Here is a 12,681-nt window from a genome sequence, read left to right on the forward strand (position 1 = left end):
GGCGTCTAGGCTACGGCCTGTACCGTTTGACATGTCTCTTTCATCAACAGTGTGTTCACAGCAGGAATAGTTTACCTGGTAACAATATGAGATGAAAATGCTGTCAGAGAAGCAACATGTAATGTCTGTATGTTAGATGTTGTCAAGTAGTAATATAGTATTCTATGATTGTGTTTTGAATGTCATATTTTCATGTCGTGTTGACGTGTATGTTTTTGTAAATGGCAGGGCTCATCTGCAAAAGTCAATATAGTATTGCATGAATACAGTAGTAAATATGTATTGCCATATATCAGGCTGCCATTGGCTTTCAAGCGTGTGTGAATGTGACTGAATGAGACAGACGCCAGAGTGGTATACTACGAAGCACGCTAGATCTACTCCGGCTTCTCTAAAGCTAGCCAGCTTCAGTTAGCTTCACCTTCCAGCTCAAGCTTCATCCGCACTACGACGGTGGCTATTGCTCGTCCGCCTGCCGCGAACTCTAGCAGGCTTGTAACTGCGCTTGCATGTCACACGTGGCTAGTTGAACTGACATCCTATGGATTATATGTCTGTGGTTGGTTGCCACTGTCAGTTTGCCTTTTTGCACATTTCTAAATACATTCGTGTGGAGAAACTTAGTTTGGAAAGCAAATGCTGTCGTTACTAAATGTGTAATGTGATTGACATTAGTTTTTTTTACACCCCCCCCCCCCCCAAAAAAAACATTTGATTTTATAAAACATTTTAATCAGTCTTCTTCAAATGAAGGGGATGATGACACAATCTTTGTGAGAAGGAATTTGATTTCATTGGTCCTCAACTTGTGCCTCAGACACTTCATTCAGGATAAATGGAGTTAGTCTGCTTTGGAGCAGGTTAGTTCTGAAGGATTCATTGCCATAGAAACCTACCTGGCTAAAAGATGAGCCACTGCCACTGATGAGCCAACTCAAGAGTTGACCTCAGTTACCTCGCAAACTCCTCAAACCTGATTCCAAGTATAGGGCTCTGGGCTCTAGAGGCAAGCAGACTGGTTTGGCAGCTCTATACTGATTTCCATACTACTGCTTTCTAGTTATTCTGTATCTGGCTGACTGACAGGCTGACTGGCTGGTTGACTCACCTACTGATGGACTGACTGGCTGACTGGCTGACTCACCTACTGTCTGGCTGGCTGGCCTTTTGTTTACATGTTGTCCAAGTTCAAGGTAAGGGTGTGTCTGGGAAGATCTAGAATTACCAGGAATAATGACCCTTGTTTGGTCCCGCCTGTAAACGCACACCTTGGTGCATGACAAGTAAACAAAACATGGCACTACTACTACTACTACTACTACTACTACTACTACTACTACTACTACTACTACTACTACTACTACTACTACTACTACTACTACTACTACTACTACTACTACTACTACTACTACTACTAATACTACACTACTACTACTACACTAATACTACTACTACTACTACTACTACTACTACACTAATACTACTACACTAATACTACTAATACACTAATACTACTACTACTACTACTACTACTACTACACTAATACTACTACTACTACTACTACTACACTACTACTACTACTACTACACTAATACTACTACTACTACTACTACTACTACTACACTACTACTACTACTACTACTACACTAATACTACTACTACTACTACACTAATACTACTACTACCACTACTACTACCACTACCACTACTACTACACTAATACTACTACTACCACTAATACTACTACTACCACTACTACGACTACTACGACTACTACACTAATACTACGACTACTACTACTACTACTACACTACTACTACTACACTACTACTACTACTACTACTGCTGCTACTACTACTACTACTACTACTACTACACTAATACTACTACACTAAAACTACTACACTACTACTACTACTACACTAATACTACTACACTAATACTACTACTAATACCACTAATACTACTACACTAATACTACTACACTAATACTACTACACTAATACTACTACTACTACTACTACACTCATACTACTACACTCATACTACTACACTAATACTACTACACTAATACTACTACTACACTACTACTACTACACTAATACTACTACACTAATACTACTACTAATACCACTAATACTACTACACTAATACTACTACACTAATACTACTACTACTACTACTACACTCATACTACTACACTAATACTACTACTACAGAATATATTTTTTTTGTTGTATATTTATTTCTATACTGAACAAAAAGGCAACTTGTAAAATGTTGTTCCCATGTTTCATGAGCTGAAATAAAAGATCCCACACATTTTTCATAGACCACATGTATGGCGTCGTGTGGGTGAGCGGTTTGCTGACGTCAGCGTTGTGAACAGAGTGCCCCATGATGGCAGTGGGGGTTGGGCTGGAATAAGATAAGGACAATGAACATAATTGCATTTTATCGATGGCAATTTGAATGCACAGAGATGCCGTGACGAGATCCTGAGGCCCATTGTCATGCCCTTCCTCCTCCGCCATCACCTCATGTTTCAGTATGATAATGCATCGCCCCAAGTCGCAAGGATCTGTATACAATTTCTGGAAGCTGAAAATGTCCCAGGTCTTCCAAGACCTGCATACTCACCAGACCTATCATCCACTGAACAGGCTTGGGATGCTCTGGATCGACTTGTACGACAGCGTGTTCCAGTTCCCGCCAATATCCAGCAACTTCGCACAGTCATTGAAGAGGAGTGGGACAACATTCCACAGGACACAATCCACAGTCTGATCAACTCAATGCGACGGAGGTGTCTCGCTGCATGAGGCAAATGGTGGTCACACCAGATACTGACTGACTGGTTTTCTGGTCCACGTCCCTCATTTTATTTTATTTTTACGCTATATGTGACCAACAGATGCATATCTGTATTCCCAGTCATGTGAAATCCATAGATTAGAGCCTCATTAACTTGTTTCAATTGACTGATTTCCTTATATGAACTGTAACTCAGTAAAATATTTAGATTGTTGATTGGCTGAAAGCTGTGGTGTATCAGACCGTATACCATGGGTATGACCAAAACATTTATTTTGACTGCTCTAATTACTTTGGGTAACCAGTTTTTATAATAGCAATAAGGCACCTCAGGGGTTTGTGGTATACCACGGCTAAGGGCTGCTGTTTTTACACTACACTACTGCCACTCGCTGTTTATCATCTATGCATAGTCAGTTTACCCCCCCCTACTTACATGTACAAATGACCTCGACTAACCTGTACCCGCGCACATTGACTCGGTACCGGTAACAACTGTATATCAAATGTATTTATATAGCCCTTCTTACATCAGCTGATATATCACAGTGCTGTACAGAAACCCAGCCTAAACCCAGCCTCAGTCAATGTGTTGTAGCTGAGAGTAGGCTGTAATCACAGGCTTTTACTTTGAAAACAACACTAGTCATTTGAATCCTCCTTGAAGTTCCATCATTGATAACTAATAAAGCTCCTCAAGTGTTTGTTTCATCTTCTTCCTGTTCCTTTCTGTAATCAGTCTACACACAGAGGAAAGAGAACAGATCAATGGGATCTGTCCTCTTCATCATGGTGGTGGGGGTGGTGGTGTGGTGGTGGTGGGGTGGGGGGGGGGGGGGGGGGGTTGTGTAACAATCTCAGAGAAGAAACAGTTTGTTAGGTTTTTAATTCTGAGTAAAATACTCCACAGACACTATGGAAGCTTAACCAAGTGTAATTCTGAGTAAAATACTCCAGACACTATGGAAGCTTAACCAAGTGTAATTCTGAGTAAAATACTCCAGACACTATGGAAGCCTAACCAAGTGTAATTCTGAGTAAAATACTCCACAGACACAATGGAAGCTTAACCAAGTTTAATTCTGAGTAAAATACTCCACAGACACTATGGAAGCTTAACCCAGTTTAATTCTGAGTAAAATAAGTATATACACAAGTGTGTGTGTGTGTATACAGTGGGGCAAAAAAGTATTTAGTCAGACACCAATTGTGCAAGTTCTCCCACTTAAAAATATGAGAGAGGCCTGTAATTTTCATCATAGGTACACTTCAACTATGACAGACAAATTGAGAAGAAAAAAATCCAGAAAATCACATTGTAGGATTTTTAATGAATTTATTTGCAAATTATGGTGGAAAATGCAACTTGTAAATATTTTATGGTTGGACAGGAAGAGGAAATGATAAATCAGTATATTTCATATACTGTCATTTCAATCTCAGAACCCAACAGCATCTCTGACTGTCCTTTATCATTCTGAGGCAGGGAAAGAGGGAAATGAAAGCGCCAGGGTAGCAGTGTGTGGAGTGGTAAATGGGAAGCCAAGTATTTGCAGTAAACATCTGTTTGCATTGCTTTAATGGGTTCTGTAATGGGGCTGACATTTCCGTGTTTGTGTGTCTCCCTGATGTGAGCTTAGAGGGTCAAGCCTCACACGTCTGTTTTTTTGTGGGATATTTTTGTAAAGTATTCAGCGAGGATTTGTGTGCATGCCTTTGTCTAGATGTTGACGACTGTTGTGTGGATGACAGTTTTCATGACTCGTCTGGTTGTATCTCTATGGTAACAAAGGATGAACTCAATTGTCCTCGTCTTAGGCTGATCTCTGTATGTGTCATCGACATCATAAGCGACTAATCCTACTTTAACTCTGCTTATATCGGCCATTTTGTTTTATAAGGCAGGGAATTAGTGCTCCGTTGTTTACTACTCAATGTATGCTGTGAGTCAGAATGTAGAGAGTGTTTATACGTTATTCTATGTACAGATTTTCTACACTGATTTAGCTGCTGTCACCTTATTCTAGTGGTACTCAAGATGACACACAGTACATTTAGGACCCCCGCAGCACTCCCACAGCACTTCCACAGCACTCCGACAGCACTTCCACAGCACTCCCACAGCACCCCTGCAGCTAAATGCAAATTTTCAGGTTGTTGTCGGCTTTACTTCATGCACCTAACTACAATGCTAACCTTAACCATTGGCTCTCTCTCTCTCTCCGTTTCCAGCTACAATAATAATTTACAACATTAACAATGTCTACACTGTATTTCTGATCAATTTGATGTTGTTTTTATGGCCATAAATGTGCTTTTCTTTAAAAAAACAAGGCTATTTCTAGTGAACCCAAACCTTTGAATGGTAGTGTATATACTTATCTAACTGCTTAGATTTGTTTCTAGTGTCTAGGGGACAAATACATCCTACTGTACCTTATGTCTTATGTCCTCGCCCCGTCCCCCTCCTCCCTCTCCTCGCCCCGCCCCCCTCGCCCCGTCCCCGCACCCCTCTCCTCGCCCTGCCCCCTCTCCTCGCCCCGCCCCCTCTTCTCGCCCCGCCCCCCTCCACCCTCTCCTCGCCCCGCCCCCCTCTCCTCGCCCTGTCTCCCTCCTCCCTCTCCCCGTCCCCCTACGCCTCCCTCGTCTCCTCGCCCCCCCTCGTCTCCTCGCCCCCCCTCGTCTCCTCCCTCTCCCCACCCCGTCCCCCTGCTCCCTCTCCTCGCCCCGTCCCCCTCCTCTCCTCGCTCTCCTCGCCCCCCCTCCTCTCCTCGCTCTCCTCGCCCCATCCCCCTCCTCCCTCTCCTCGCCCCGTCCCCCTCCTCCCTCTCGTCGCCCCCCCTCCTCTCCTCGCCCCGTCCCCCTCCTCCCTCTCCTCGCCCCGTCCTCCTCCTTGCCCCCCCTCCTCTCCTCCCTCTCCTTGCCCCGTCCTCCTCCTCGCCCGTCCCCCTCCTCCCTCTTCTCGCCCCCCCTCCTCTCCTCGCCCCCCCTCCTCGCCCCCCCTCCTCTCCTCGCCCCGTCCCCCTCCTCCCTCTCCTCGCCCTCCCTCTCCTCGCCCCGTTCTCCTCCTCGCCCCGTCCCCCTCCTCCCTCTCCTCTCCTCGCCCCGTCCTCATCCTCGCCCCGCCCTCCTCGCCCCGTCCCCCTCCTCCCTCTCCTCGCCCTGTCCTCCTCCTCGCCCTGTCCTCCTCCTCGCCCCGTCCTCCTCCTCGCCCCGTCCCCCTCCTCCCTCTCCTCGCCCTGTCCCCCTCCTCCCTCTCCTCGCCCCGTCCCCCTCCTCGACCCGTCCCCCTCTCCTCGACCCGTCCCCCTCATCCTCCCTCTCCTCGACCCGTCCCCCTCATCCTCCCTGTCCTCGACCCGTCCCCCTCACCCTCCCTCTCCTCAGTATGTTGAGACCATTGGCAGCAAGCAGAGTGACCTGGACCAGTACACAGCAGAGGGCTACAAGAGTGCGCTGTCAGAGGAGAGGAGGAGGTACTGTTTCCTGGTGGACAGACAGTGTGCCGTGGCCAAGAACAGCAGTTCCTTCCATAGCAAGGTGAGATGTCGGACTCACATTTTCATCTACAGGTTTCGGTTACATTTTTGTTCTCTCTTTGCAGTTCACCCACTGCTTTAGCTATTGAGGGTTAAAACCAACTAGCTCTCACAGTCTGACATCAAAATTAGACGTTCATCCTTGTTTCTCAAACGTTACATTTCGAAGTTGTTCCAAACATTACATCAAGTCCAATCTAACTTTATTGGTCACATACACGTGTTTAGCAGAAGTTAATGCAGGTGTAGCGAAATGCTTGTTGTTTCTAGCTCCAACACTGCAGTAGTATCTAACAGTTTCACAACAATCCACACAAATCTAAAGTAAAGGAATGGAATTAAGAATATATAAATATTTGGGTGAAAAATGTCAGAGTGGCATAGACTAAGATACAGTTGAATAGGATAGAGTAAAGTATATACATACACTTAGGTTGGAGTTATTAACTCGTTTTTCAACCACTCCACAAATGTCTTGTTCACAAACAATAGGTTTGGCAAGTCGGTTAGAACATCTGCTTTGTGCATGACATAAGTAATTTTTCCAACAATTGTTTACAACAATTGTTTAGAGACTCAGTGTCTCTTTGCTCAACATCCTGGGAAAATCAAAAGATATCAGCCAAGAACTTAGAAAAAAAACTGTAGACCTCCACAAGTCTGATTCATCCTTGGGAGCAATTTCCAAACGCCTGAAGGTACCACGTTCATCTGTACAAACAATAGTACTACGCAAGTATAAACACCATGGAACCATGCAGCCGTCACTCAGGAAGGAGACGCGGTCTGTCTCCTAGAGATGAACGTACTTTGGTATGAAAAGTGCAAATCAATCCCAGAACAACAGCAAAGGACCTTGTGAAGATGCTGGAGGAAACAGGAGCAAAGTATTTATATCCACAGTAATAAAGGGTCCTATATCGACATAACCTGAAAGGCCTCTCAGAAAGGAAGAAGCCACTGCTCCAAAACCGCCATCAAAAAGCCAGACTACGGTTTGCAACTGCACATGGGGACAAAGATTGTACTTTTTGGAGAAATGTATTCTGGTCTGATGAAACAAAAATAAAACTCTTTGGCCATAATGACCATCGTTATTTTTGGATGAAAAAGGGGGAGCTTACTACCCGAAGAACACCATCCCAGCCGTGAAGCACGGGGGTGGCAGCGTCATGTTGTGGGGGTGCTTTGCTGCAGGAGGGAGTGGTGCGCTTCACAAAATAGATGGCTTCATGAGGCAGGAAAATGATGTGAATATATTGAAGCAACATCTCAAGACATCAGTCAGGAAGTTAAAGCTTGGTCGCAAATGAGTCTTCCAAATGGACAATGACCCCAAGCCATACTTCCAAAGTTCTGGCAAAATGGCTTAAGGACAGCAAATTCAAGGTATTGGAGTGGCCATCACAAAGCACTGACTTCAATCCAATTGAAAATGTGTGGACAGATGTGAAAAAGCATGTGCGAGCAAGGAGGCCTACAAACCTGACTCAGTTACACCAGCTCTGTCAGGAGGAATGGACCAAATTCTCCCAACTTATTGTGGGAATGTTGTGGAAGGCTACCCGAAACATTTGTCCCAAGTTAAACAATTTTAAAGGCAATGCTACCAAATACTAATTGAGTGTATGTAAACTTCTGACCCACTGGGAATGTGATGAAAGAAATTAAAGCTGAAATAAATAATTCTCTCTACTATTATTCTGACATTTCACATTCTTAAAACAAAGTGGTGATCCTAACTGACCTAAGATGGAATTTTTACTAAGAATACATGTCAGTAATTGTGAAAAACTGAGTTTAACTGTATTTGGCTAAGGTGTATGTGAACTTACGACTTCAACTGGATCAGGTGAGTAATGCAAACATATAAAAATTGTTACTGGCTAGTGTTCCCTTATTGAAGTGGCTAGTGTTCCCTTATTGAAGTGGCTAGTGTTCCCTTATTGAAGTGGCTAGTGTTCCCTTATTGAAGTGGCTAGTGTTCCCTTATTGAAGTGGCTAGTTTTTGAAAAAAAGCAAAAAAAAATTGTCCATCTTAAAATAACATCACATTGATCAGAAATAAAGTGTAGATATTGTTAATGTTGTAAATTACAATTGTAGCTGTAAGATTTTTTTTTATATGGAATATCTACATAGGTGTACAGAGGCTCGTTATCAGCAACCATCACTCCTGTGTTCCAATGGCACGTTGTGTTTAGCTACAGCTTTGATACACCTGTAATGACTTTACCTTCTGGATGATAGCGGGGTGAACAGGCCATGTCTCTGGTTGTTGAGGTCTTTTTGTCCTTCCTGTGACATCGGGTGCTGTAGGTGTCCTGGAGGGCAGGTCCGCGTTGGGCGGACCGCAACACCCTCTGGGAAGCCCTGCAGTTGCCGTACCAGGCGGTGATACAGCCCGACAGGATGCTTTCAATTGTGCATCTGTAAAAGGTTTCAGCTGCCAAGCCAAATTTCTTCAGCCTCCTGAGGTTGAAGAGGCGTTGTTGCGCCTTCTTCACCACACTGTCTGTGTGGATGGACCATTTCAGTTTGTCAGTGATGTTTAAGCCGAGGAACTTAATGTCCACCTTCTCCACTGCTGTACCTTCAATGTGGATAGTGGGGTGCTCCCCCTGCTGTTTCCTGAAGTCCACGATCAGCTCCTTTTCGTTTGTTGACGTTGGATGAAAGGTTATTTTCCTGGCACCACACTCCCAGGGCCCTCACCTCCTCCATGTAGGCTGTCTCGTCATTGTTGTTAATCAGGCCTACTACTGTTGTGTCGTCTGCAAACGTGATGATTGAGTTGGAGGCGTGAGTGGCCACGCAGTCATGGGTGAACAGGGGGTACAGGAGAGGGCTGAGCACACACCCTTGTGGGGCCCCAGTTTGAGTTCCAGGATCAACACAGTGGAGGTGATGTTTCCTACCTTCACCACCTGGGGGGGGCGGCCCTTCAAAGTCTGCAAACTTTCCTATGTGCTCGACGCACAGCAGCCCTCTCCGTCGGGGCCATTTTTCGAAGTGTTTAAGGTTTAGGCATTAATTAACCTCTTGGAACTCCATCTCCCGGTTCCGGAAGAAATGTCATCAAAAATGAAAATAGTGCCCCTTAGATTCAAGAGGTTAACTCCAAAATCTTAAGGTTATGCATTAATATTCACTGCTTTATCTTTTGATGGTTAAAACAGCAAGGTAATACAGGCACTTCCACTCACACCAACAGGTCCAGGGTTGCAATATTCTGGTCACTTTCTTGAAAATTCCAAATTAAGAATTCTAGGTTGGGAGGTTTCCCTCACAGCTTATTTCCTTTTAATTGCAGGAATCATCCCAACTGGGATTTATGGGGGGAAATTGGGAACGTTCTAGAATTTTACTGTTACCACAAACTGTTTACTTCTCCTTTCGGGATGGTTCATATAGTTGTTTAGTTTGGCTTTAGCCATTGTGTCCAGTGGCTTTGCTTTCAAGACTGCCGATCATGCCACGGTTGCTCTCACAAATCAATGCAGCCACCTAGTGTCTTTATTCAGGAGCTTCCAAGTCCTGGTTAAGTGGGCGTTCACTTTCTGCTCTTTCTGATTTGTTTAACTCAGGCCTTGGAGCTGAGAGACTGTGCAGTGGGAGGAAAGGAGGTGGAGAGGACAAAAGGATAGGAAGGGAAGAGGGTGAACAGTGTCCCACTTCCACAAGTTAGTGGATGTGAATCCCAGAGGGAGAATGTGTGGGCTGACTGTCTATAGACAATACTGATGTGCTGACACAGAGAGAAGGAGAGAAAGGAGGGGGAGAGTTTGTGTTTTGAAGTCATTTCGAAAGAAGCAGTGAATATTCTGTGTGAGGGGAAAATATGGAGGCCAAGAGATTGTAGGGGGACAGAAAGAATGAGTGAGTGCATATTGTGTGTCGTGTAGGAAGAGATGGGCAAGAGAGGCCCCACTCTTCAGGTTCTCACCCCAGTGCTTGCTCACACACACACACACACACACACACACACACACACACACACACACACACACACACAGTGTACATGGTACCCTCCATGTATGTGACATACATACTTAAGGTAGCAGCAACTGTCCTGTGGTGATGGAGTAGAGGAATAAAGTGAAATGAATAAGCAGGCCGTTGGTGTTGATCATCTCTCTGGCATGGAGCTTTAGAAACCACACTACCACCCACACTACATTACCTAGCAGATACCACCACCTGGGAGCTGAGTCACCTACTGGCACCGCTACCCAGCGCACCAATGGCGAGAGACCAGGGAGGAACACTGACTGGTACACAGAAAGCAGTAAGGTAGAAAACATGGAGAGAAACAGAGACCGATTTAAAGTAGGCTATATACAGAGACCAAGAGTAACATACCGTAGATAGAGGGATTTGTCACACTCAAGGTGCTATCTAAAACCTAACCCTTTTGAAGATCCGTTTTTCTGGTAGAATCATTTTAGTTCAAAGTAGAACCCTTATGAGTTCCATGTAGAACCCTTTCCACAGAGTTTATGAACCCTTTTGGAACCCTTTTGAGTTCTATGTAGAACCCTTTTGAATTCCATGTAGAACCCTTTTGAGTTCCATGTAGAACCCTTTCCACAGAGTTGATGAACCCTTTTGAGTTCCATGTAGAACCCTTTTGAGTTCCATGTAGAACCCTTTTGAGTTCCATGTAGAACCCTTTTAAGTTCCATGTAGAACCCTTTCCACAGAGTTGATGAACCCTTTTGAGTTCCATGTAGAACCCTTTTGAGTTCCATGTAGAATCCTTTCCACAGAGTTGATGAACCCTTTTGAGTTCCATGTAGAACCCTTTTGAGTTCCATGTAGAATCCTTTCCACAGAGTTGATGAACCCTTTTGGAACCCCTTTTTTTTGTAAGTGTTTTGTTTCTAAGGGAGTACAGTTTATGAAGAACCCTGGCAACCCTGCTGAATATTACTTCCTGTCTTACACCCAGACTGCTTTAATGGGTGGAGGTGGGGGTAAAACTGATCAGAGGTAAGCTAGAGCAGGAAACCCATAGCTGGGGAGAGAGCTGGTGGAGAGGCCTGGAGGCTACAGATGGTGTCGCGGGCCTTGAGTACAATCATCCTAGGAGGGATAGCTTTGAGATGAAACGGCCTGCTAGACTGGTAATGAGGCTGCTTCAGTTGTGAAACGAAACAGCCTGCTAGACTGGTAATGAGGCTGCTTCAGCTGTGAGACGGCAGGGTAGCCTAGTGGTTAGAGCGTTGGACTAGTAACTGGAAGGTTGCAAGTTCAAACCCCCGAGCTGACAAGGTACAAACAAATCTGTCGTTCTGCCCCTGAACAGGCAGTTAACCCACTGTTCCTAGACCGTCATTGAAAATAAGAATTTGTTCTTAACTGACTTGCCTAGTTAAATAAAGGTAAAATAAAAAATAAATAAAAAGATGAAACGGCTGCTAGACTGGTAATGAGGCTGCTTCAGCTTTGAGATGAAACGGCTGCTAGACTGGAAATGAGGCTGCTTCAGCTCCCCAGGCCAACACAGAGAAGAGCTGTCAGAGCTGAGAGAGAAGGATGTCTTAGTTTGATGCTATTGCAGATAGGTGAAGCTCTCGCTTTCAATTCAATAGGCTTTTTTTGGCTTGGGAAACATATGTTTACATTGCCAGAGCAAGTGAAATAGATAATGAACAATATAAAATGAACCGTAAACATTACATTCACAAATGTTCTATAGGAATAGAGACATTTTAGATGTCAAATTATGTTTATATACAGCATTGTAACAATGTGCAAATAAAGTATAAATGGAAAAATAAATATGGGTTGTATTTACAATGGTGTTTGTTTTTCACTGGTTGCCCTTTTCTTGTGGCAACAGGTCACAAATCTTGCTGTTGTGATGGCACACTGTGGTATTTCACCCAATAGATATGGGAGTTTATCAAGGTTGGATTTGTTTTGGAATTCTTTGTGGATCTGCGTAATCTGAGGGAAATATGTGTCTCTAATATGGCCATACATTTGGCAGGAGGTTAGGAAGTGCAGCTCAGTTTCCACCTCATTTTGTGGGTAGTGTGCACATAGTCTGTGTTCTCTTGAGAGCCAGGTCTGCCTACGGTGACCTCTCTCAATAGCAAGGCTATGCTCACTGAGTCTGTACATAGTCACAGCTTTCCTTAATTTTGGGTCAGTCACAGAGGTCAGCTATTCTCGCTCTCGCTTTCTCTCTGATTTGATACTTGAGCTGGAGATCCCACACACTGACACTTGCTTTCCAGGAGCCCACGCTCTCCCACCTAGGCTGACTCAACTACCTCAGCTAATGTTGTTATTTTCTCAAGCAGTGAACCTTTTCACAGT

At 44.4% G+C, this 12,681-nt stretch overlaps 1 protein-coding gene across 5 annotated transcripts in view; it reads left to right on the forward strand.

Moving 5' to 3' along the window:
* The window catches only part of LOC110499447 (BAR/IMD domain-containing adapter protein 2), a 128,558-nt gene that overhangs the window by 83,207 nt on the left and 32,670 nt on the right, over nucleotides 1–12,681 (forward strand). For 3 of the 5 annotated variants that reach the window (XM_036956303.2, XM_090213106.1, XM_036956305.2), the window contains one exon: nucleotides 6,203–6,355. The exons of the other annotated variants lie outside the window; for them this stretch is intronic. In XM_036956303.2, the coding sequence (XP_036812198.1) occupies nucleotides 6,203–6,355 (153 nt within the window). The remainder of the gene's footprint in view (nucleotides 1–6,202; nucleotides 6,356–12,681) is intronic. 5 annotated transcript variants of the gene reach the window in all.

The sequence above is a fragment of the Oncorhynchus mykiss genome, chromosome 20 (genome assembly GCF_057628025.1).
Source record: "Oncorhynchus mykiss isolate SJ-2025 chromosome 20, ASM5762802v1, whole genome shotgun sequence".
Classification (NCBI taxonomy): Eukaryota; Metazoa; Chordata; class Actinopteri; order Salmoniformes; family Salmonidae; genus Oncorhynchus; species Oncorhynchus mykiss.